General features: G+C 40.9%; 1 protein-coding gene across 3 annotated transcripts in view; it reads left to right on the forward strand.

Annotated features, from left to right (window-relative positions):
• Positions 1–23,479, forward strand: part of DPP6 (dipeptidyl peptidase like 6) — a 510,047-nt gene that overhangs the window by 456,234 nt on the left and 30,334 nt on the right. For all 3 annotated transcript variants that reach the window (XM_058041744.1, XM_058041730.1, XM_058041737.1), the window contains exons 11-16: positions 951–1,074; positions 1,904–1,942; positions 9,603–9,710; positions 10,253–10,344; positions 11,980–12,027; positions 13,948–14,066. In XM_058041744.1, coding sequence (XP_057897727.1) covers positions 951–1,074; positions 1,904–1,942; positions 9,603–9,710; positions 10,253–10,344; positions 11,980–12,027; positions 13,948–14,066 — 530 coding nt within the window. The remainder of the gene's footprint in view (positions 1–950; positions 1,075–1,903; positions 1,943–9,602; positions 9,711–10,252; positions 10,345–11,979; positions 12,028–13,947; positions 14,067–23,479) is intronic.

A 23,479-nucleotide genomic window follows, 5' to 3' on the forward strand; every position in this document is an offset into this window, starting at 1 on the left:
TGCTTTAAGAATGTCTTGGCCCACATGGCCCAGCAGAATATTATAACATCATAGCTTTGGCAGTTCAGCCAGAGTTGTGCCCTACAAATGAAGTGGTGGAGCCCTGAATTGCTGCAGAGGTAGATATTGGTAGCATCATGCCCTGGCTCTGAGAAAGCAACCATCCTTTATTGAATTTATTCAATAAATGCAGAATTTTTTCCTGCATTTTCCAGCCCAGCCCAGGTGGCTGCAGTCCTCACTATTGAATGGGACTTTTCCTGGAGGTATCAATTACAGGACTGTGCAGCCCACACCCATGGCTTGCTCCAAGTGTCATCACAACCTGAAAATGTCCAGCAATAAATGGTGCAGGCAGTGTAGGAGGGTGGTTTTGCTCATGCAAACTATCTCTGCTGATGTCTTTATGGCAACCAGCTGCATCTGCTTCACAGGAACCCTGTGTCAACTCCAAACTCTATCCTTCTTACTATTTGTCTTTTAATACAACACTCCTGGACACTTTGGTGTGTAGCCAGCAGGCCATCAGCTTTTCATAAGCATCAAGAACCCAGCCATTGATAGTGATGGGTCTGAGTCAGCTCACCTTAGTGTGCTCAGAATGGAAACGGTTTGCAATTTCTTTTCCACCTGTGCATAAATGTGTAGCTCCAGGCAGTTCAATCCCTCTTGGAAGACAGAATAGCTTGAAAGATTCTTTATCTCTGTATTCGTCTCTTCTTTGAAAATAACTTCCAGAAGTGGCCGATAAAACACCTGCTCAGTCCTAAAAATGTCATTTTTAGGGGTTGAAATCCATACATAAAGCAGTCTGGATACATCAGGACATGATGTTCTCTAAAACCACAACTCTCTCCTGGCCCGCTTGCCTGCAGCAGATGCTCTGCCATGTGGCAGTTCAGGATGGCAGCGTTGTGATCTGGTTTCTGTGTGTGTGTGTGTGTTTGCAGGGATTACTACATCACCATGGTGAAATGGGCCACCAGCACCAAGGTGGCAGTGAACTGGCTGAACAGGGCCCAGAACGTGTCCATCCTGACGCTCTGTGACGCCACCACGGGGGTCTGCACCAAGGTAGGAGGGGTCTGCAGAGCACTCACTTGCCATCACTGTCCAAAACCCATGCATGGAGAAATTATTACACTTATTTTTCATGGTGAAAAGCCAGCTGGAACACATTAATTTTGTCAGACAGAACATAAACAGTGTTCAATTTTTAATTTTTTTTAACACCCAATAATCCAAGAACATTCTGTGTTTGAAGGGAGAGTGATTACCTGTCTTGATTACCTTTACCCACACACAAGCAACAATTTGCAACCTAAATACCTTTGCAACATTCAAACTGCATTATATGTATTTAATAGCATCAAAACAAGCTCATGCTTATCTACAAATACCTTAATTGTAGTTAATTAATCCCTTCTATAAATGCACTAACACAAATGGTGTATTGATATAAGATCAGCAGATTCCATTAGCAGATTCCACCATTTAAACTGGCATGCATTTCCACTGTATAAAATTGTTCTAATACACCCATCCCTTGAAAAAGATCATACAATTCTGTGCATAGAGCATGGTGGTAAGTTTTTTTCTTAAAAACTTTCATTTCAGCCTTTATTTATTTCTTAAGATTTATTTCTTTGGGGAATAGTACATCTTTTGGATTTATGTGTTTTTTTCTGTATGTGTAAAATGCTTTCTTGAGCTAGTGAATGTTTATCCATCAGGGAGGAAAGTCAAGAAAAGCAGCCACTGGATTCCACTCCAGAAGCACATATTTAAACAGTTTCTCTGTATTTCTGAGCAACTTTTCAGCTCCAATCCAACAGCTTCATGCATTGATACGCAAAACATAATATATGACAAGTGTGGTATTAATGATCTTTTTGTCTTTTAGAAACATGAAGATGAGAGTGATGCCTGGCTGCACAGACAGGTAAGAGTGATCTTCCCCTTGTAGTCAAGTTTTTGGTAGGATAATTTCTTCGCTGAGTTTTTCCCCAAAGAGAAAATGCTGATTTCCAGATTTGAGAGAGCTGCTTGGAAGATGGCATGATGTGTGTAACAGAAAAGAGCTTCTCAGTAACAAACAAGTTCTCAGTAAAGGTGCCATCCACTCTGGTTGGTCCAATAGTCCTTAGCCTGCAATTTAGTTGTATTTTAAAGAGATGAAAAGCTGATGTGGGTGGGAGTATCTGTATATATTTATATATATATATATATATATATATATATATATATATATGAGAACTGGCAGTTTCTGAATCATCAGCCTCAGAGACAACCCTTCATACCCTGCCCTGACACTGATGATGACAGTTTAATGACAGTTCAAACACTTTTGTGGTTGTTGTTGTTTTCTGGTCATTTTATTGAGAGGATCTCTGTCCATTCAGAGACAAAGCCATGCAGATAGACTGTTGAGTCACTTATATATCATATATAACACTTGCCCAGGAGTCAGTTTGTGAAGGCACCTCAGATTAAATGAAGCTTTTTTTGAGAGAGAAGCTGTGATCTCGATTCAGCCACAACACCAAACTGTTTTTCAAGCCTTGTATGAACACCAGACAGGGAGCAGCGTGTCACAAAATAGCTTGTTCAATATATTTTTCCAAGTCCGGATTTAAAGCATTTCAAATTTTTGTCACAGCCTGCTCAGAGGAGCCGAGACCCTGTAGAAATGGCACTTCATCAGTTCACAGCAAGAGCAATGCTCTCCTCTGTTCCAGTGGCTGTCCTGCAGCAATGGGCTGTGTGTGATCCACATGAAAACTGATTTTATGAGGAAATAGATTTTGTGCTCCAAGCATTTCAAATAATCTTTCGCTGATATAGAGTAAAAATGGTGCTGAAATATTCTTTACATTCGTAAGGACTGTATTGGCTTGAGTGGGAAACAAAAGCTTAAAAGACAAGCCAAATCAAGGGAAAATTAAATTGTCCAGATATTGCATATTAAAAGAAAAAAAAACAACAACCCACTCTTACCTGGCATTATTTATTTTATAAATTTGAATGCAATAGCAGTGAAATACTCCTTTCATTGCTATTTACTGCAGTATAGTAGACTCTGTGTTTCATATTACTAATACAGCATAATAGAACTTGTGTTTTTACACTGCTGTGGTTATTTCATCACCTGCCACGTGGACAGGCATTAAAAGATAGTGCTTTATCCTCATATCTGAAGTAAATGATCTGTCAGTCTCTAATGGGCTTGCTCCAGGGAAATACATTTTGTTTTACTACATCTCCAAAAAGCATATACTTAGTTTGAGAGCACACTCTTAGTTTAATGTTAGAGAAGGATGTTCATTACAGCCAAATGAGTCAGACATCTCAGTGCTAAACCAAAATAGCATTTTCTATGGACTTTGGAGACATTTGATAGCATCCTTCAAAAGCCTTTGTAGCAGTCTGAAGAATCATATAGCTCTTTTGCCAGTATTTCTGACAACAAAATTACTTAAAATTCTAGTTTTGACTGAACATGATTACTGGGATAATTGTATTTCCTATATTTGCCTTTTATTCTATGACACATTAATCTAGATAACTGGAAAGGTATTTTCATGGCATGTGTGCCTGACTATGAGGATGATGTGAAAATGTTAAATGCTGGTTTGGGTCCACCAACCTCATCAAGAAGGAGATGAATTGCACATCAGGCAGCTGCTGAAGGAGCTCAGGAGTGTGGCTGGGCTCAGGATGAGGACTCCTTGGTTGAGACATTTCAATATAAGTGTTTGCAAGTGAGACACCAGGGTGGTGGCAGTGGGGTCACACAGCCAAGGGACCCTGGGCAGGGCTCAGCCCACTCCAAAAACCTCCTTGTGAGCAGTGTCCCAATTTTAAATCAGCAGGACCCAGGAATCCAACTGCTTACCTTGTTTTTTTAAATACTCCTTTAAAATTCTCCATATGCCTGGTTTGAAAGGTTTTTTACACAGGTTTTACCTTTTTTCCTGGGAATTTAGGTCCATCCTCAAACAAGGACAAGCAGTCAGCTGGGAGCAGGAGACAAGAAGATTTTCTATATTTGCTTTTTATTCTATGACACATTAATCTAGATAACTGGAAAGGTATTTTCATAGCATATGTACCTGATTATGAGGATGATGTGAAAAAGTTAAATGCTGGTTTGCGTCCACTGACCTCATCAAGAAGGAGATGAATTGCACATCAGGCAGCTGCTGAAGGAGCTCAGGAGTGTGGCTGGGCTCAGGATGAGGACTCCTTGGTTGAGACATTTCAATATAAGTGTTTGCAAGTGAGACACCAGGGTGGTGACAGTGGGGTCACACAGCCAAGGGACCCTGGGCAGGGCTCAGCCCACCCCAAAAACCTCCTTGTGAGCAGTGTCCCAATTTTAAATCAGCAGGACCCAGGAATCCAACTGCTTACCTTGTTTTTTAAAATACTCCTTTAAAATTCTCCATATGCCTGGTTTGAAAGGATTTTTGCACAGATTTTACCTTTTTCCTGGGAATTTCATAGGGACAAACAGTCAGCTGGGAGCAGGAGACAAGACAACACTCAACAGGGACATGAGGTGATCTCCAAGGATGACAGGGTTGACTTTTTTCAGCTGCCTGAAATCCTGGGAGATCTGAGATAAAGCATACAAGCCATGAATTTGAATTTTGTTGTTAGGTAGTTTGGTGACTCAGTGGCATTTAAAAGTTTGTGTTTGGAAGGTCGTGGTAAACAATCTCTTGTTTCCTTCTGGGCTCAAGTTCATAAATATATTTTATGCAAGTCCAAAATCTTTGCAGAGCCTCTCTCCAACACAGGCAAGGAGAAATAATGCAGCCACTCCCTGTGCAGCTGAAAAATGGAATAAACTACCCAAAGTATAATGAAGAATATTTACACAGGAATTGTTAAAAGTATCTGTCACTCTTTGTCAGATGAGTTCACTAAAACTGCCCAGGGACTCTGCAAGTTTATATTTCTTTTATTTATATACTTGCTTGTGCACTTTTGATCACAAGAGCCAGACTGAACTTCACTCATGCTTTTGCTTAAATACGCAAACTGTTTGAAACACTAATTATAGCTGTAAACAATTTTGTTTCAATTTCTGTGAAGAAGCCTTTTTCCAATAGTTCTAGGGATGGTCATGTACAGGCAATGATTCAGCAAGGGAGAAATCAGGCAATTTCTGAGCACCTGCTGATGATAAACTTTAGTGGCATTTTAATTGTTTTATTTATTTAATTGTGAATGTGACCTGAAAAAAAGATTTCATTAGAAACCAGGGTGCAATTGCAACTCCACCAAAGGCTGCAGTCTTTGGTATTGACATTGGCAGGACCAGGAGACCATAAAATTGTTTAGAGACCTATAACCTCCAAAACTGCCTGCATGGGCTGCCTGCCCTCCCTGATAACAGCTTCTTTGGGTTGCATTTTTCTTTCCAGTCCTGTTTGCCCATTGTTTTAGATAACCTCAGTCTGAAGCTAAAGACTGACTCTCCTAAAAGGTGGAGGTAATGAAAACCTGGCACCATTTTTCTTTTACTACTCCCTTGCTTTAATCCTTCATGATAACCCAGTAATGATTCTTATATGTAGTTAATATGAGGTTTGAAAAGAGATTTTTAATTTAAAAACAGAGATCAGAGGAACTTACAAACAGGACCCACTTTTTCAGTCTGTAAAGCCTTTTTGCCATACAATTATCCCATAATTAAACTAATTTTAAAGACAAGGGATGCAGCAGAAATAGGACCAAGAGTTCCATAACTCAAATACTCAAATTCATCTACCAGAGATAAAAAAGCAGCTCCTACAAACAATCTTTTTGGTGTTTAAATGAAGATTTCCCATTTCACCCAATGGAAGGGATCTGTACCCAGAGACATGGGATCCTCTCCAGTTGTTGACCCTGATTTTGGTGCTTCAGAGATGGCCAAAGTTGCGGTGCACCCAGGCACAGAAGAGGATGAGGATAGGGATGAGGATGAAGCTCAGCATTGCCCCTGGAGCTGAGTGTGTCAGAAGATGGAAGGAGAATTTCCCCCTGTGCCCTAAAGAGGAGGTGTCTGCATTGTCCCATCAGAGTCAATGCACATTGGGTGTTTGCTTTGTTGGATTTAAACAAAGTGTTTACCAAGGGATTAAAAGAATTCATGTCACACCCATCTGTTTATCAGAGCTATGGGCCTGTGACACAGAAAGTATTGGGGCATTTCATTGAAAGAATAATTTGAAAACACAGCAAAATCACTAGTTCTGGGATCTGGGCAAAGGTGAATCAGGTGGAGAGGGCAGGACAGTGCTGAGGAAGGGAAAATGCATCAGAGAATCAGTTGGAAAGGATCCAGTTATTCAGATTAGTTTGTTTCCTTTTTAAAACCTGAGGACAAACCAGAAAATCATAATTCTTATGGAAGTATAACTCTCAGTCAGTAATAAAACCAACATGCAAAGAATCTGCTTTACCACTAATTTCTGTGGGGAAATGTGTCCAAGAGCATGTGAGGCCCTGTAGAAGGGCTGGGAGTGTGTTGAGCATGGACAAACCAGTTTGGAGCTGCAATGTGTGGTGCCGAAATCTGAGGATTGTTTGCCCCATGTTAATGTGTGGGTGGGTTTGGTGGAGCTGTCCTTCTGTGCCCACTAATCTTTCATAAATTCCAGCTCACCATAAATCAGTTAATTCCTCTTTCAAACATTTGTCCTGATGTGTGTTTGATCATGCAAATCCCCAAAGTCAGAGACACCTGTGCACTCCACACCATCCTGCACACACCTTATCTTCCCTTGTTTTGCCAGAGAAGTCTTAGGTGGCTGCAGATCCAGTGATTCTCAGTGATCCCTCTCCAAACACAACTGAATACACTCTACCTTTTTCTCTTTAATTGTTATTCTTTACACCAGGACTTTGTGCCCCTCTCTAGGATCTACAGAAGCTCAGAGTGCATTTAGCATTGTCTCCTCACCCATCCTGATTCTGCCAGACACAGGATAAGCCCCTGAGGCACTCCTTGTTTTCTTCTCCTGACCATTTGCAGATACACTGAGCTGAGTTGTGCAGCTCTGAGCTCCAGCACTGAACCCTCCAGGAGGTTCTGAGCCCTCCAGCAGCCTCCCATGACCTTCCCTTTTCCAATAAAGCTGAAGTACCTGGTGGCATAACTTTCTCATATTTCACTATCATCTACAACAAAAAGATTACTGACATTTGAGACTATAGCCATATCCTTTAAAATGTATTAATGAAACGTGAGTTTGTTCAATACCTTTTTTCACCTACTGATTCCAGCTGTGTCTATAATCCTCCTGTGGCAAAAACTTCCAAATATCCCATACCTGCTGCATAGTAAAAGTATTGTCTTTACTAGCACTAAACTCATCTATTATTTTCAAAGAGGGCTGTTCTGTTCTATTATTGTGGGATTCAGTCAACAATAGTTGACAAAAGGTTCTGACAGCTCATATCACAAGCAGAATAATTATGTGCCCGGTGTAGTTCCCTAAATTATAAAATCCTGTTCCAAGAGAATTTCAGCCTGTCTCTCCATTTACCCCCTGGGTAAGCCATCATCTCTGTCACAAAGTTCTGCCTCATTCATTCATGTGTTGCCTTTCCCGCAATGGAACATGCAAACAGACTGTCCTGTATCACCAGCCCATCACATCTGTCACCTGTGCCACGAACCTCTGTCCCCTGCAGCTCTGAATGAACCTCAAACTCATCAGCACAAAGCCTGCTCTCACTGGCAGAGACATATTGCTGGAATACATAATGCAGGAGGCACAGATACAGAAATGGAGGGTGAGATCATTGCTACCCACCTCAGCAAAGGAAAACCTGTCCAGCAGAAGGTTTGCCTGAGCTATCACAGTCATTATTCAGTGAGGTTTCTGCTGTCATGAAAGACATTTGGAAATAATATAGAGTTTCGTGTTTCAGGTTCCAGAACAATGTCAGAAATAAATGAAACCATTATTTCATTGAGCTGCAACAAGCTGCAAATGGGCACATTTTAAAATACACTGAAAACATAAGCAGGGGAAAATAAAAGGCAAAAAGAACAGTTTGAACACCTAATAGAGCACTGACAAATCTGATAAACAGCAGAAAAGAATTAATCAGTAAAGAACAAAGGAGCAAAGGAATATAGAGTAAGAATAATGTGTTAGCTTATGGGAAATAAAAATGTTTATTCCTTTGCTGTGCCATAAGTCTCCATGTACAATCAGGTTCCTGCTGGTTCAGTGTGGTTCAGTGCTTGGCATGTGCCAAGCAGAAAGTCAGGGGATTTGATTAACACTGAACTTCAGAGGACCCAGAAAAGGCTGGCATCAATCTCCTTGTGAATTGCCCTGGATAAAGAAGGGTTAACAAAGCCCAAACAAGGAAGGGCCCATCCAGGCACAGAAAATCATGATATCACAGGACACCCCCAGAGCACACCATGAGCACTGTCGCAGACATCTTTTATGATAAATCCTTTCCTTAGGATTTTTCTTCCTGAAAAGCTGAGAGGCCTCAGGAACAAAATGTAAACATTGATTATCTGCTGGGGAATGCAACAGGTGGATCTGTGATTGGCCCATGTAGGATGTTTGTAATTAATGGCCAATCACAGTCAGCTGGCTTGGACTCTCTGTCCGAGTCACAAACCTTTGTTATCATTCCTTCTTTTCTATTCTTAGCTAGCCTTCTGATTAAATCTTTTCTTCTATTCTTTTAGTATAGTTTTAATACAATATATATAATAAAATAATAAATCAAGCCTTCTGAAAAAAAAAGTCAGATCCTCATCTCTTCCCTCATCCTAAGACCCCTGTGAACACTTGTCACAGAGACTTGGAGTTAGCTTCATGTAGCCAGTCCTGTTGGTGCAGTGCTCCTGAATCCCACCACATGGACCAACTTTCTGCCTTCCCTGGTGATCTGTTCCACCTTTTCATGTAGTGGAGACTTCTCATGTGCCTCAGGGCTCTTGTTCACAAAAAGAATGCTCCTTTCCAGGAGATGCTTGCTTGCCGCTGTGGTGTTTGATTTTGCTTCTGCTGAGTCTCTTCTGTCCCTGGGGGGACGTTCCAGTCACCCTATAAAAGTCAATCACCACGTTCACCTGGGAGCTCTGTGTCAGAGTTCTGCAGGAGATCCTCTCCTTCATCCTCTCCTTCATAAATAATTCGGTGAGATAAGCATTTGTAAGGCAGTAGGAAAAGACAGCAGTTAATGCTGTTCAGTTGTGTTTCCCTTGGAAGAACACAGAGGTTCTTCCAGCAGGGTAAGCAGGGTTTGTCACAGCAGTTCTAAAGGCTCCAAGTGCCCCAGGCAGCCAGCTGTGTATGTGCATTTTGGCTTTGAAAATGGGAATTGACTTTATAGCCAAGGAACTCTCCTTGCTGCCCGTCCTCCCCCAGCTGAAAGGTGTCTGCTTTCCCAGGAGCAAGAAGCAAAACTCAAAACTTCCTCCAGTGTTCAGTGGGCTCTTTGTTTGCCTCAGCTTGCTGTCAAAGAGTACTTTCTATTTGCTGTGAATTCATTTTACATAGTGTTGGAGGGCTGAGCAATTCTAAATGCAACCCATTAGCACTAACGCACCCCTAATTTTGCTGCTTTTACAGAATGAAGAGCCCGTTTTTTCCAGGGACAGTCGAAAGTTTTTCTTCGTCCGGGCCATTCCCCAGGGAGGACGTGGGCATTTCTACCACATTGCCATGTCATCCTCACAGGTAACTCCCTGCTGCTGCCCTGGGTCTCACCTGAGGCAGACAGCAATAAAAAATAGTGGCTGTGCTTGTAGCAATGAGATGGGGAGGTGCAGATGTAAAAAGTCTTGGGCATAAAAGAAAACCTCCAATGATACTTCATTTGGGCATAAGGTAATGTGAATTTCCAAAGCAAAAGGTCAGTGGACTGTCTCTTTCCAAACATTATTATTGGTTTGGTTTTTGTGATGTCACCTTAGCTGTAGATAAGTAAATTTCCATCCTCCCATAAAAAAATAAATAGAAGCATGTGGGCACCTGCATTAGAGGAAGGGGTTTGAAGTTGCTCTGGCCTGAATTCACCTCATTATCTTCAGTGGAGTCATGGTTAAGATGATTCTGACTCTCTGTTATTTCTGTGCCTGCAGATTCACAAAAAAATGGCAGGTGTAGTGGTGGAAATTGCAGATGTTTTGTTTATTTTTCATGGACAATGGAGCCAGAAGAGCTCCCTTTTTCAGAAGTTTTAACAATAAAGAAATCTACTTTTCTTTTCCTTCTGGCAGCCCAACAGTAGCAATGATGACTTACAGGCCATTACATCTGGAGATTGGGATGTGACAAAGATACTGGCATATGATGAAAAGAGGCAGAAAATGTAAGTAGACTTTGGCCTGACAAATCAGACTTCCTTTGTTTAGCCCTGGGCTCTGGGTCAGTTACAAAGGTGTTGTGCATGCACTGAAACCTGTGAGCATGAGGAGCTGGGGATAAGAAAGCAGGGGAAGCTGTCTCCATTTTGGCTTAACCTCTCACATACTACACTTGTGTTATTTTGGATAATTTGTACATTTCAAACCTCTCTTTCTATGACTGTTAAATATACTTTAGCAGACAAGTAATTTCTCCTGGTGTAACTTCGGATATTTCCTTCTGTAGGAAAGCAGCCTGTTTCCATCAAACACTTCAGTCAGTTTTGGAAAGAATCTTTTGTTGACCTGCAAAAATACCAATGCAGTGAGAAAAAAAAAAAATTAAAAAGTATTTAGTTAGAATTAGAGGAAGAAAAAAAAAAGAAAAACAAGGAAAGAAAACCCACACTTCTTCACACTTGCTCTTTATGATTTTAAAATAAGTTCTGCAAACATTCACTTTTTCAAATACATAAGAAAATATTTAGACAGCTTCTGGAATCAAATAACAGATTCCTTTCCACAAAAACTTTTGGGTGGATACAAGGTTCTCACCTCTCAGTTACTCAAGGTCTCTGAACAGTGGAGTAAACAGTCTGTGGAATATGATAAACTTTGAGAGATCATTAAGAGCACAGCGCTTCCTCAAGATTTTGAATGCTTACAATTACCAATAACTTCAATATTATGAACAATACAAAATCGTAGAAATATAGAATCACAGAATGGCTTGGTCTGGCAGAGAAAGAGCATCCAGTTCCATCTCCCTGCTGTGAGCAGGGACATTTTCCACTGGACCAGGTTCCCCCTCAAACCTGGCCTTGAACACTCCCAGGGGGGGCCTAAGTAGCAGACTAGCACCAAAACCTTATTGGCATTTTAAGTGGCCAGTCAAGCAGAAAATGGCACACACAATTTGTAGAATCAAGATGTGTGCCTAGGCAAGTGCAGACCATTAGGGATGAAAACCCTTCCTGGCATTGTTCACACCATGGATGTACGTTTGCTCCTGTGCTCTGGCATCATCCACACAAAATGCATCTGGGGTTTAAATCAGATTTCACAGGTGGGACTGAGGTTGCCTCCTCCTGCAGCATCACTTTTACCTCCAGAAGCTGCCAGTGCACAGCAGAGCCTGTGTTGTTCATCCAGAGAGGAGCTCAGCACAGAACAAGGATAACAAAATGTTCTTCAGCTTCAGGCTCTGATCAGCTGACTAGTTGGGCAAAGAATAAATGTGGCCAGAGAAGTAAAAGCTTCCTCTAGAGAGAGAAGAAGGAGCTTTAAAAGAAATTCTGACCCATGAATCTTCAGGTAAATAGGTAGATGTCTTCCTTTTAATCACTTGATCCTTTTTTGATGCACTGACATGATCAGTGTAGGGCCCAAAGTTTTCCATGCTTGTTTTAACTGCAGTGCAGTCTGCAATTACTTCCTTGACCCTCTCAGTGATGTGTCCCTCTGTATCCTTTCCTAGTTCAGTTTGAAACTTGCCTTGCTTTTACAAGATCATGAAAATGGCAGTATGAGTGAAGATGTTGCATGAGACACTTCTAAACACCCTTCTAAAGGTGCAATTCACTTTTATTTTCCCCCTCCAGCTATTTCCACAGCACAGAAGATTCACCAAGAAGAAGACATTTATACAGGTTTGTGCTTTACTAACTTCATATACAGAATTTCCCATTTCTTCAGTTTTACACGAATCATAAGCAATTGGAGTAGGAGCAGTTTCTTAAGTTTTTTTCTTTAATGGCGTTGCAAGATCTTTCAGTCTGTCACTGGAAGAAACAGTGTAACCATAGCAATCAAAATGCTTGACACTTGGAAATGTTTTACATTTAGAAATTTTCTCATATCATTTCAAATTTTAAATTGGTGTCAAGATTGACTATCACAAAAAGATAGTTCACAATAGAACTGCTTAGCACTTGAAAGAATTCAGAGATATATAAAATAATGGTATAGACTTTATAGTCTTTATACTTTTCAAAAATGGTTTTGACAAATTTCATAGTAGCTCACCTCTTCATGAAACTGAAAAGAATAAACAATATTTTATGTTTACAAACCTTTTTCTGCTGTTCCAGAAGATTTTAGCATTGTCCCTCAGTATATGATGAGTAAAAAGCTGGTTTTACAGCAAGCTATTGGTAGTGTTGCCATTGTGAAATGTTGTGGAAGCAGATTACAGAGTGGAGGAAACACAAACTTTTAAATAAACATTTTGGAATCATTATTCCATTTGTCCTGTTTTTCTTCTCAGTCACCCTGATGCCATCACAACCTCTGCCATGAAGGGCAGAGCTGGTGAAGGCATCAGTGGACAAGGGACAGTCAGTACATTTTCCTTCTCTCACATGACATCATATCTTTTTTTTTTCCTCAGTGGGAAGGAAAGTAGAGCAAAGTAAATTACCTGTGATGGAATATTTTTTTCCTTTAAAGACCTGTATGTCTGTTCCCTGCACTCCATAGTTTTTTGAGTGTTTATTTTCCTGAAGAAAATTTTAATAATTAAATTAACCCTTCATTTCTATTGAAATGAGAAGGAAACCTCACTTTAAAAACAGAGTCCGGGCAGAGTTCAAGAGCTGCTGGCATGAGTGAAAGCACTCCCCACTCCTCCTTGTCAGCATCCATCTCACCCTGGTGCCTCATCAGCCTCATCTCCCCACACAGACAACAGAGACAGAGCAGATGAAGACCTGTTTAGGAGAGTTTTTCCCCCTCCGTTTTTGGGTTTGATTTAGTAGATTTAATTAGGATTGTAGTCAGAGATAAAATCTGAGCCTAAACAAGAGCCCATGATTACTCGTTTCAGTCTCTGTGATCCTAAAAAGGTTGCTCATCTCTTGAAAGGGTAGCAAAAAACACTCCTCTCCTTTACAGTAATACTAGAAAGATCTCTTGGTTACTATTCTTGAAGTTTCAAATGCTATCTAATAAAATTTGCTAGTAATCTGTAATTCTTCAACATTTATTGGACTCTTAGGTGCAAACCTGTGAGCAAATGGACAGCCCACATTACCTTCCTCAACAACAGATCCCTAAATACAAGCTTTCCTTTCTGCTTGGGGGTTTTAAGAGCAGAGGATTTTTATTTAAACCTGTACAAAGGGCTTTGGCCTCTGAGGTAGCAGCTAACAAATCAGACCAGTGGTGAAACCAATAAGAAACTTAGAGGAAGCAATTCCAGCTCTTTATTGTCTGTTATAATATAAATAAGTGCTGAAATGTTGTTCCTTTGTTTCATGCCTTCATCCACCAAATTATTACTTCCTCTTGTGAAATTGCAACCATCATTTTCTTTTAAAAACTGTGCCTTCCTTCATAACCACCTGACCTTGCAAGATGACATCAGTATCCATTTATATATTCTCTATTCAAGCAGGAGGGGAAAAAAATCCATCATTGCTATTTAAACTCAACCAAATGGAAATACTTTGTCTCTTGCTAATGTTGGACACATTAGATTTATATTCTTGTTCTAAAGAAAGGTTCAAGTAATGTTGCTTTCAAATAACATTTGCTCAGTGACCTTCATGGAATTGTATTAACTTTTTCAGTGCAAGCACAAACGGGAACTTCAACAGGAGGTGCCTGTCCTGTGATCTGATTGAAAACTGCACTTATTTCAGTGCATCCTTCAGCCACAATCTGGAATACTTCCTGCTGACATGTGAAGGTATGTGCTGGGTTCTGTCACTGCAGTTGTTGTGCCTCAGGGACAGGATTTAGAGCCAGCACTGACATCTTCAGACATTCTGTGTACCTGAGGTCAGCTTTGAAAGACTTGCCATGAATATGTTTCTTTTAAAGCTTTACTCTTGACATTTTTATTTTCTTTTATATTTTTACTTGTAGCTGGAAAGCAAATATTTACAACTTTTTTCTGTGTATACACACACAGAAGGTAGATGTAGATTCCCCAGCCACCACAAGCATCCTTAAAGGAAAGTAACAGCAAAACCTGGAGGATATAAAACATCAGAAAATTTATGAGAGAGAGGCCAGCAAGGTGGGGTTGGCTGGGGGTGACTGGGACTAAGTTCCAGATACATCAACCAATACTGTGAACAGAGGGATTTAAAGTAAATTACAGAGAGAAGACAATTTGCCAAAAAGGCAGCTTACAGAAGTGCTCCTGATGGACAGTGTGAGTACAGAATATTTGGTGCTTCCCTGCTCATCCATCATAGATCTGTTTTAACTTGGCATAATCTGCAGGTCCAACGAGGATTTCATATTTTGAAAATGCCTGAGAGTATCCAAGAGGCCAAAGATGCATTTCAGAAGAGTCATTGAAGTTTTCTTCAGCTCTGTCAAGACTAAATGCACAACTCCACTAAACTTAATCCTATATAATTTAATTCTGCTTGATTATCCAAAATTGCATGCAAAATGCATGCGCACCAGTCATCTGCTCCTGAGAGTGAAGCTGCTCAAATGGCTGCATGGCCTCTGCAGGGAGACCTGGAATGGTTGGGTGGATGAGCAGAGTCTAACAAGATGAAGTTTAATAAGTCCAAGTGCCAGGTTCTGCATTTTGGCTACAATAACCCCTGCAGTGCCATAGGCTGGGGATGGTGTGGCTGGACAGCGCCCAGGCACAAAGGGACCTGGGGGTGCTGGTGACAGTGACTGAACATGAGCCAGCAGTGTGCCCTGGTGGCCAAGAAGGCCAATGGCATCCTGGCCTGGATCAGGAATGGTGTGGCCAGCAGGAGCAGGGAGCTCATCCTTCCCCTGTACTTGGCACTGATGAGGTCCCACCTTGAGCACTGTGTCCAATTCTGGCCCCTCAGTTTGGGAAGGATGTTGAGATGTTTGAGGGCATCCAGAGGAGGCAACGAGGCTGGAGAGGGGCTGGGAACACAAACCCTGTGAGGAACCACTGAGGGAGCTGGGGGTGCTCAGCCTGGAGAAAAGGAGACTCAGGGGTGCCCTCATCACTCTCTGCAGCTCCTGAAAGGTGCCTGTGCTCAGCTGGGGCTGGGCTCTGTCTGCAGCAGCACTGACACAACCAGAGCACACAGCCTCAAGCTGCACCAAGGGAAATATAGGTTGGATATTAGGAAGAAGTTTTTTATGGAAAAAGTGATAAAGTTCTGGAATGGCTGCCCAGGGAGGTGGTGGAGTCCCCATCCCTGCATGTGTTTAAAAACAGACTGGATGTGGCACTGGGTGCCAGGGTTTGGTTGAGGTGGTGGGGCTGGGTTGGACTCGATGACCTTGAAGGTCCAACCCAGTGATTCTGTGAATTCTGTGAAAAGGCCTGAAAAGCAAACAAGAAATTCCTTATTTTCAACAGCTCAAGAGAGAAGTGAGTAGGTTTTGAAGGGATATTAGGAAGGAATTCTTTACTGTGAGCAAGATGATGGCCTGGCACAGGTTGCCCAGAAAAGTTATGGATGCTCCATCCCTGGAAGTGTTCAAGGCCAGGTTGGAAGGGACTCTGAGCAATTTGGGATGGTGGTGACCATGGCAGGGGGACAGCAGTGGGCTCTGGTCATGCAGGAGCTGCCCCTTCTCTGACTGCCAAGTATCCACTGCTGCCACTGTTTGTGGTGAGCACCAAGGGTAAGGAAGGAATATTTGAGATGGTAAAATGGGAAAAAATCAAGATAAAGTGGAGAAGTGGAACCGTTTGTATAAAGTAAAATACCTGGACTAGGACAATTGTAAAAACATGTTTTTCACCTGGAAGGCAATGATAGGTTGCATGTCAGAGGCATTTAGAGGTACTAAAAATATATCTGGCAGCACAGTACAGAAAAAGAGCATTAACAGGGCAATACACTAATTGATTTAATGGACTAATTAACTTAATGCACTTATTTGTAAATCTGCATTTATAGTTATGGCAGACACATGCAGAGAAGTGTCATTTGTCAATAAACATTCAATTCTGTAGTAAATATCATGTTTACTAAGTTCTTCCCTTAAAAAGAAAAACCTTGCTTAGTTTCCTTCTTGTTTCCATTTCAAAAACATCTATCAGGAGCTGCCAGAGACAATGTACATTTCCTTTGCACCAAGATAATTCTTTTATTGTAATTAGAAGCATTTGTGAATAACAAAATTAAGGTTTCTAAAGGGCCTTATCAACAATTATGAGGTGATTTGTTTTTGATTACATTATATCTCATCCACAAAAAACCTGCAGTGATACCTGAAGAGATTAATTAGTTTTATTAGTGTTTACATTAATCCAGTACACAAGATAATGATTTTGAAAAATAAACTATGAGTCTGATCCTCAGCTGCTGTAAACAATAACTCAATTATAAGGTCATAAGGATTATATATATTTACATCTGCTGAATATATCTTTGAATTTTAGTTATTCAGGACTTCAAGAGTAAATCCTCAAATCTCACTGTAGCACAAATTCAGCTTAGATTCATCTGTGGAGCTCATCTCAGTGTCTCCATTCAGAAAACTTTAAAAAAATATGCATACATGGGAAAGTCCAGAAATCTTGGCAGAATTTCCATTTTCAGTGATTTTATAAAAATATCGGTCTATTGCATTTGGTGGAGTTATTCCTTATTTACATGACTGAAAGTGAGAGATCTTTTAACCTGTTGGCTTTCAAGCAGTTTGCAGGAACCACGTTTCTTCTTGGCATTTTTCATGTAGGATCCATCCAATTCAAATGAGTGCTGTGGGTGCACTTGCAGCAGGGACAGCTCCCTCTGGCTCCTGCTGCAGCTGCTGTCGGCCAGGTCAGTGGAAACCTCTGTTCTGGATGAAGCACAAATTTCTGGGTAAAAACATCATCCTGTCAGGCTTTGGTGATATAAACAGGTGCTGTGGTTTCATGGAGAATCACCTGGATCCACTAAGAGGACAATTCCTCTTGCACAGCTCCTCAGACTGCTCAGCCACAGCTTGGCCATGCCTCAGCTCCTCAGGGTGTTGGGTCATTGCTCACAAGCATTCATGTTCTGATATTGTTTAGATTAACAGGAAATCTTATTTATTCATATGCACATATAACACAAAAAAGGAAAAGCTCCTTTGTCACAGACATTTTCTATGGAAAATCCTTTCCTTAGGATTTTTCCTCCTGAGAAGCTGGGAGGCCTCAGGAACAAAATGGAAACAATGGTTATCTGCTGCTGTGGAATGCAACAGGTGCATCTGTGATTGGTCTCATGTGATTGTTTCTAATTAATGGCCAATCACAGTCAGCTGGCTCAGACTTCCTGTCCGAGTCACAAGTTTTTGTTATTATTCTGTCTTTTTCTATTCTTAGCCAGCCTTCTGATGAAATCCTTTCTTCTATTCTTTTAGTATAGTTTTAGTATAATATATATAATAAAATAATAAATCAAGCCTTCTGAAACATGGAGTCAGATCCTCATCTCTTCCCTCATCCGCGGACCCCTGTGAACACGGTCACACTCCTTGAATGAGGGTTTATCAAGGGACCCTGCAGATCCTGTGGTTGATCCAGCAGACGGAGCAAGCCCACCAGGTTGAACAAGAGTTTTCCTTCTTCCCCAAGGGCTTCTGCCAGGAGTTCCCATCTCTGCTTCCTCCCAAAAAATCCCCCCAGAGTTGGAGCCAATGCTCAAGACCAGACAGTGGCAGACAGTACCTGTGGCTGTTTAGTGCTTTTTTTTCTCCATAACATGTCTAAAATACATAAATTTGTATCTAAATATGTGTCAAGTACATAATTCTCCATAATATATAAAATTCATCAATGTGTATAAAAGCACCCAGAGTTCAGGTCTTGCTGTCTGCTCTGTGACTGTGACATGAAAATGTGTGTTCATACTGGTGTACCCAATGTCAGCCCCATATGTATCTTTGGAGGTAGCTAAATTAAATTATTTTCCTGTAATCAAGCCTGTAATAGCTTAAAAATTTGTATTTTGTCAGCTGTACACAGGACAAACACATGGACAAATTTTTATGGCTTAAAAACAATCTCTGTATGGACAGAGAATAACCTCTGCCATACCTCAGCTTCACTCTGTCTCTTCTTTTGTGACCTTTTGTTGCAAATTTCTTTGAGTTTAGAGCCACAGACATGCCTGTGGCTCAGCTGAACTTCTCTACAATGGATGGCAAGGTTTGTAAGATTTGAGCAATCAATCAGTGCTTATAAAATACTTTGTGATACTTAAATGAAAGGCAAGGGAAAGGCAAAATATCAACCCTAAAAGAACCCCAAAAAAACAAGAAAGGACTGGCATCGTTCATTTGATCCCAAAGGGCATGAGCTGGAAGTTTTCTACTCACTCTTTTGATGCTTTAAAGGGAACATATAATTTCTTTAAGAGATTTTTTGCTGTCCTGCAGAATATATTTCACAACTTTGCTACCTGGCACAGGCTGAAATGAGAGCAGCTGCTGCAATAGAAGGTAACCTCTCTTGAAAGAGGACAGTGTAGTGCTTGCTGTCAGGAGGCAGCATTTATTGCAATCAGTCAGTCCCAGAAGGCCAGTTACCTTATTTTTCATCTAATTTTATATGCTCATGATCGAATTACTGTAGCAGGATCTAAGGAAACATGATGCTTTGCAGACTGCTGTTAGATTATCTCCTCTAGACATGGTTGAAAAAGCAATATCTGCTTGACCAAGGTCACTCCTACTGTCATTTGCACCATGAAATATATGGGTTTACACTTCTGCCTCTTCTCATAAACCAGCACAAGCACCTCCACTGATTCCCTCTAAGATAAACAGAAATAAAATCTGGAAGGAAGTGGTTTGCTATTTGATACATAAATTTAATTGAGGTTGGATTTTTCTCATCTGAAATGGGATGTAAATTTTACTTTCATTTAAAAAGCATAAGAAACAGCAAATTTTGGCTATGGGAAGCAATTTATTCCTGTTTCTTGAGTGGGACTCAGATATGTAGGGGGCAAGTCTGAATGACACCAGGCAATAATGCACTAAAGCCCATTTTAGGTGATAGCTCCTTCTCTGAAGGATGAAGCCCTATCAATTTCTACCCCTGTAGTCAACTGTGCTGTGTTTTAGTATTTCCACTGTACATGGGTGTGTGACAATATTCACAGGGGCCCGAGGATGAGGGAAGACATGAGGATCTGACTCCATGTTTCAGAAGGCTTGAAACATTTTTTTTTTTTACTATTTTTGATGTATGTTTATTTATTATATATTTATTTAATGTAATATACATCATAAAATTTATTATTTTATTATGTATATTACATTAAAACTATACTAAAAGAATAGAAGAAAGGATTTCATCAGAAGGCTGGCTAAGAATAGAAAAGAGAGAATGATAAAGGTTTGTGGCTCTGACTCTCTTTCGAAGCCAGCTGACTGTGATTGGCCATTAATTAGAAACAACAAACATGGGCTAATCAAAGATCCACCTGTTGCATTCCACAGCAGCAGATAACCATTGTCTACATTTTGCCCCTGAGGCCTCTCAGCTTCTCAGGAGGAAAAATCCCAAAGAAAGGATTTTTCACAAAAGATGTGTGTGACACATGGGGACACTTTGTCTTCAGTGGCTCCTTCTGTCTCTCCCCGGTGTAACCAGGCAGCACCACCAAAACCCAACTCCTGATGAGGTTGTTCATGGGGAAAGCAAGGGAAGCAGCCCTTCCTGGCACAGCACAATTGGCACTCTGGCACTCAGGTGTTTCGGCTGCAGTGTCTTCATTGTCGTAAAAAAAATCTGTGAGCTCACAGAGACTTTCAGCTGGACTCGCAGAGCTGGCAAATGTTCCCTGGAGCCTGGAGTGCAAGTCCCTGACATTACAGACTGTGGCATCAAAGCATCCTTTACATCAGTTGGTCCTTTTCCATCAGCTGACCTCATCCAGAAGCTCATCCTGGACCTAGGTTTTGTGTGGTTTTCCCCACAAAGGGTTAATGACTCCTGAGGCAAGAGGATTAGAGGGGAAGACCTGGCCTGTGCATACATCTCTGCAATAAATGACATTTAATACACACTGAAAATTATGGGAGAAGGGCAGAGTTGTTCTTGGGATGCCTACCAGCCTGCTAATCAAAGTTCTCCCTAATCATGCGTTATCAAGAAGGGATTAATCATGTTTAGGGATGTCACAAAGAAAATTGGAGGGGAGAGGGCTGTAACAAGTGCTAAGGGGAGATTTGTCTCACACTTGGCCTGGTTGCTGGGGATAGAGAAGTGCCTTGGCCACTACACTGTGTGTTATTCTTCAACCAGCCACCAATTAGGGAAGAAACAGCTTTCACTTTGAGGAGGGGCAGCAGTGTAACTGAACAGGGAATTATCTTCTTCTATAGCTCTTCCTCTTCTTTCAGATACAATACAATTGTTTTGTTCCAAAATGCCATAAAACCACTATTATTTATTCTGTCTCTTTGAACATTATCTCTGCTGGAAGCTGTGTCTGTGGCTGACTGACAGCCTTTATTGTCAGTCATGTGCAGGCCAAATGACTTTAAAGCTGCCTCTCTCTTTGAAGAGAAGAAAACAGATTTTTTTTTTTAAGAAAAATGTTAAAATATTGTCACCTGATTTGGCTCCTCTCTGGCACAGGGGCTCTCAGCAGCTTAGCCTAGATGCTGTAGATCAGTAATGACAGGTAACAAAAATGAAACCATTTCTGCCTTTCCTAGCAGGCAACTCTGCAGCTGTGGAGCAAAATGTTATGTTGTAACTGAGCTGTGCTTGATTAAATACCTAAAGAACAAGTACAAACGGAATTGGTCTGGGTATATCTGCTTTTCCCCGTTGTGACAACAGCTCTGTCACTGCAGTGCTGGCCCTGAGCACTGAGGGGTGCCCATAGGCCTGGGAAATCTTTAAAATCCTAAAAATAGGATTTATTGCTCTTACATCTTGCCAGACAAAATCGTGTTTCAATCCCATTCACAGATAACAAGTGGTACAAAAGCACTGATTAGAAAAAACTCTGCAATTTAAGGATCTCCTCTGAGAGTGATTCACACTAATGAAGGAGCAGCACAACCAAATTAGCAATGATCTGAGTCAAGTTTCTCATGCCATTGGACATTCATTCATTCCGTCTGTGCTTTTATGAGTTTTAAAGTGCTGCAAGTTTTTCTTCTTTATAGAAGCAGCAGGTAGCTATAAACTTCTCAGCTCCTTAAACTGTTTCTTGAGAATTTAATTATCTTCTTTCCTCCCTCTTGGTGAAACTTGGAAAGACCATCTGGAGATGGGAGCACTTAGGAGCATCACTTGCTGCTTTCACTTAATGGGTTTATGCTGAGCCTTGAAAAGTCCTTTTGTTGTTCCACATTTGTTTTATTTTCCAGAATTTTGCTGGGGTCAGGAAAGATTTTCACTAACATGTTTCATCAAATGATCTGGCTCTGCTTTGTGGCAGGTTGTCCTGACTTTGCTGTCGAACACATTTTGGCACCAAAGAGCCCAGAGCATGATTTAACAAGGTTCAGCCTTCCACTGTGAAGAGGTCTAAATCTCTAGTTTGGAATCCTTTGAGAATTTGGAATCCCAGGTTGTTCTGCCCACTGATGTGGACACAACACAAGATGACAGAAGTCTGAAACGTTTGGTGCTTCTGGAGTTTACAATAGATAGAGAAATTTGTAGTATGGGTGAGTCTAAGCCATGGAATCCTTTGAGTGAAATCAGTGTTTTCAGATGAGAAATATGTGTTTTCTGATGTGAAATTAGTGTTTTCTGATGAGGGCTGCTTTAGGAGAAGCATTTGAGGTGTTTGGGCCAGGATCCAAACCCAGGTTTGTGTCCTTGAGCAGTGCCACCTCTCTAAACCCAGTCAGGGATTGCCCACCAGCATTTCTCTCGCTTTCTTTCAATAATATGGGAAGGTTTCCTACTAAAACTCACAGACCAGCATTCCTGGGCAAGGGAACTTTTAATGGAGGCTGGAGGTGGTCAGAAAAGTGGGAAAACTGGGTCATTAATGCTGCTTTGTGTGCAGCATATCCCATGAACAGTGTGAGATAAGCTCAGCCAGCAGCTGGGTGGGTGGGAAAACCTTTGAAGCACCAGCTTCAGCATCCAGCATCACTCAATAGCTCAGCTCAAGATTTAAACCCCAGGATTTATTTTTTTTTTTCTTAATGTCAGCAAACATAAAATTCTGAGCAATGTTTCTAGTATTGTGGCAATACTTCATGTCATTACTGCATAAAGATATTGACCTTTTTTGAGGAAACTCATATTTTGGAAAATCTTTATTCTCTCATGGGATTTCCAGCTGATTTAGACAGAAATGAATGTGTGCCATAGAAAAGATAAATTAAAATCAATAAATCACATGGATTTGTTGATGAATTTCACTAACAAACTAATATTTTGCTTTGTTTTGCCCATCTACATATGGATTCAGTCTGTTTCATCTGGACTTCTTATAAATGGCTTTGGAGAATTTTTACATGAAAATTGCTTAAAATATCACTCTTGTGAAAATTTTGAATGCAACATTCATCAAAAAACAGGGTCTCTACTCATAAAGACTTAGTTTGTGAATAAAAGTGTCTGAATCCTTTCTGCCTCAGGACAGAAGATCATGACATTTGTCTTTCACTGTGAATGAATCAAATCACATTATTCTTCTGTGACTCCATCACAATCAGAGGGCCATGTCACACAGATATTTTTGGCATCAATTTTTACATTGATGGATCCTTCAACAGAAAGAGCTTAATATTATTTAATATCTCAGGAAAATCCTATACTGATATCTATCAGGATACAGGGAGTAGAAGTTTTATTGCTGGCAAAATAAATACTGCACTAAGTTTTAATTTGAATTATGGAAAGGTGTGAGAATCCTTTTGCAACCTTTCTCCAGATGGTCATTTTCATGCTTTTTCCAAGTGGGGAGCAGAGGCACAGTGAAAATTGGGGGCTTGCCTATGGACACATCTGGAGTCAAATATCGTGACCCCCATTTCCATCTTCATATTGCAAGCCAGTACTCCAAGGAAATGCAGCACTGACTCCTGGAGCAGACCAGAAATATGACTCCTTCTGCAGCCTGTCTCCACTGTGGCTGGTGGATAATTAACCCTCTTCAGGATTTTTGCAATAATGTACCCATCAGGGATGTGTCTGCCCAGCTCCTGCAATAAGAGGTTGGTTCATGCCCTCAG

Source organism: Melospiza georgiana, chromosome 1, assembly GCF_028018845.1.
Source record: "Melospiza georgiana isolate bMelGeo1 chromosome 1, bMelGeo1.pri, whole genome shotgun sequence".
Classification (NCBI taxonomy): domain Eukaryota; kingdom Metazoa; phylum Chordata; class Aves; order Passeriformes; family Passerellidae; genus Melospiza; species Melospiza georgiana.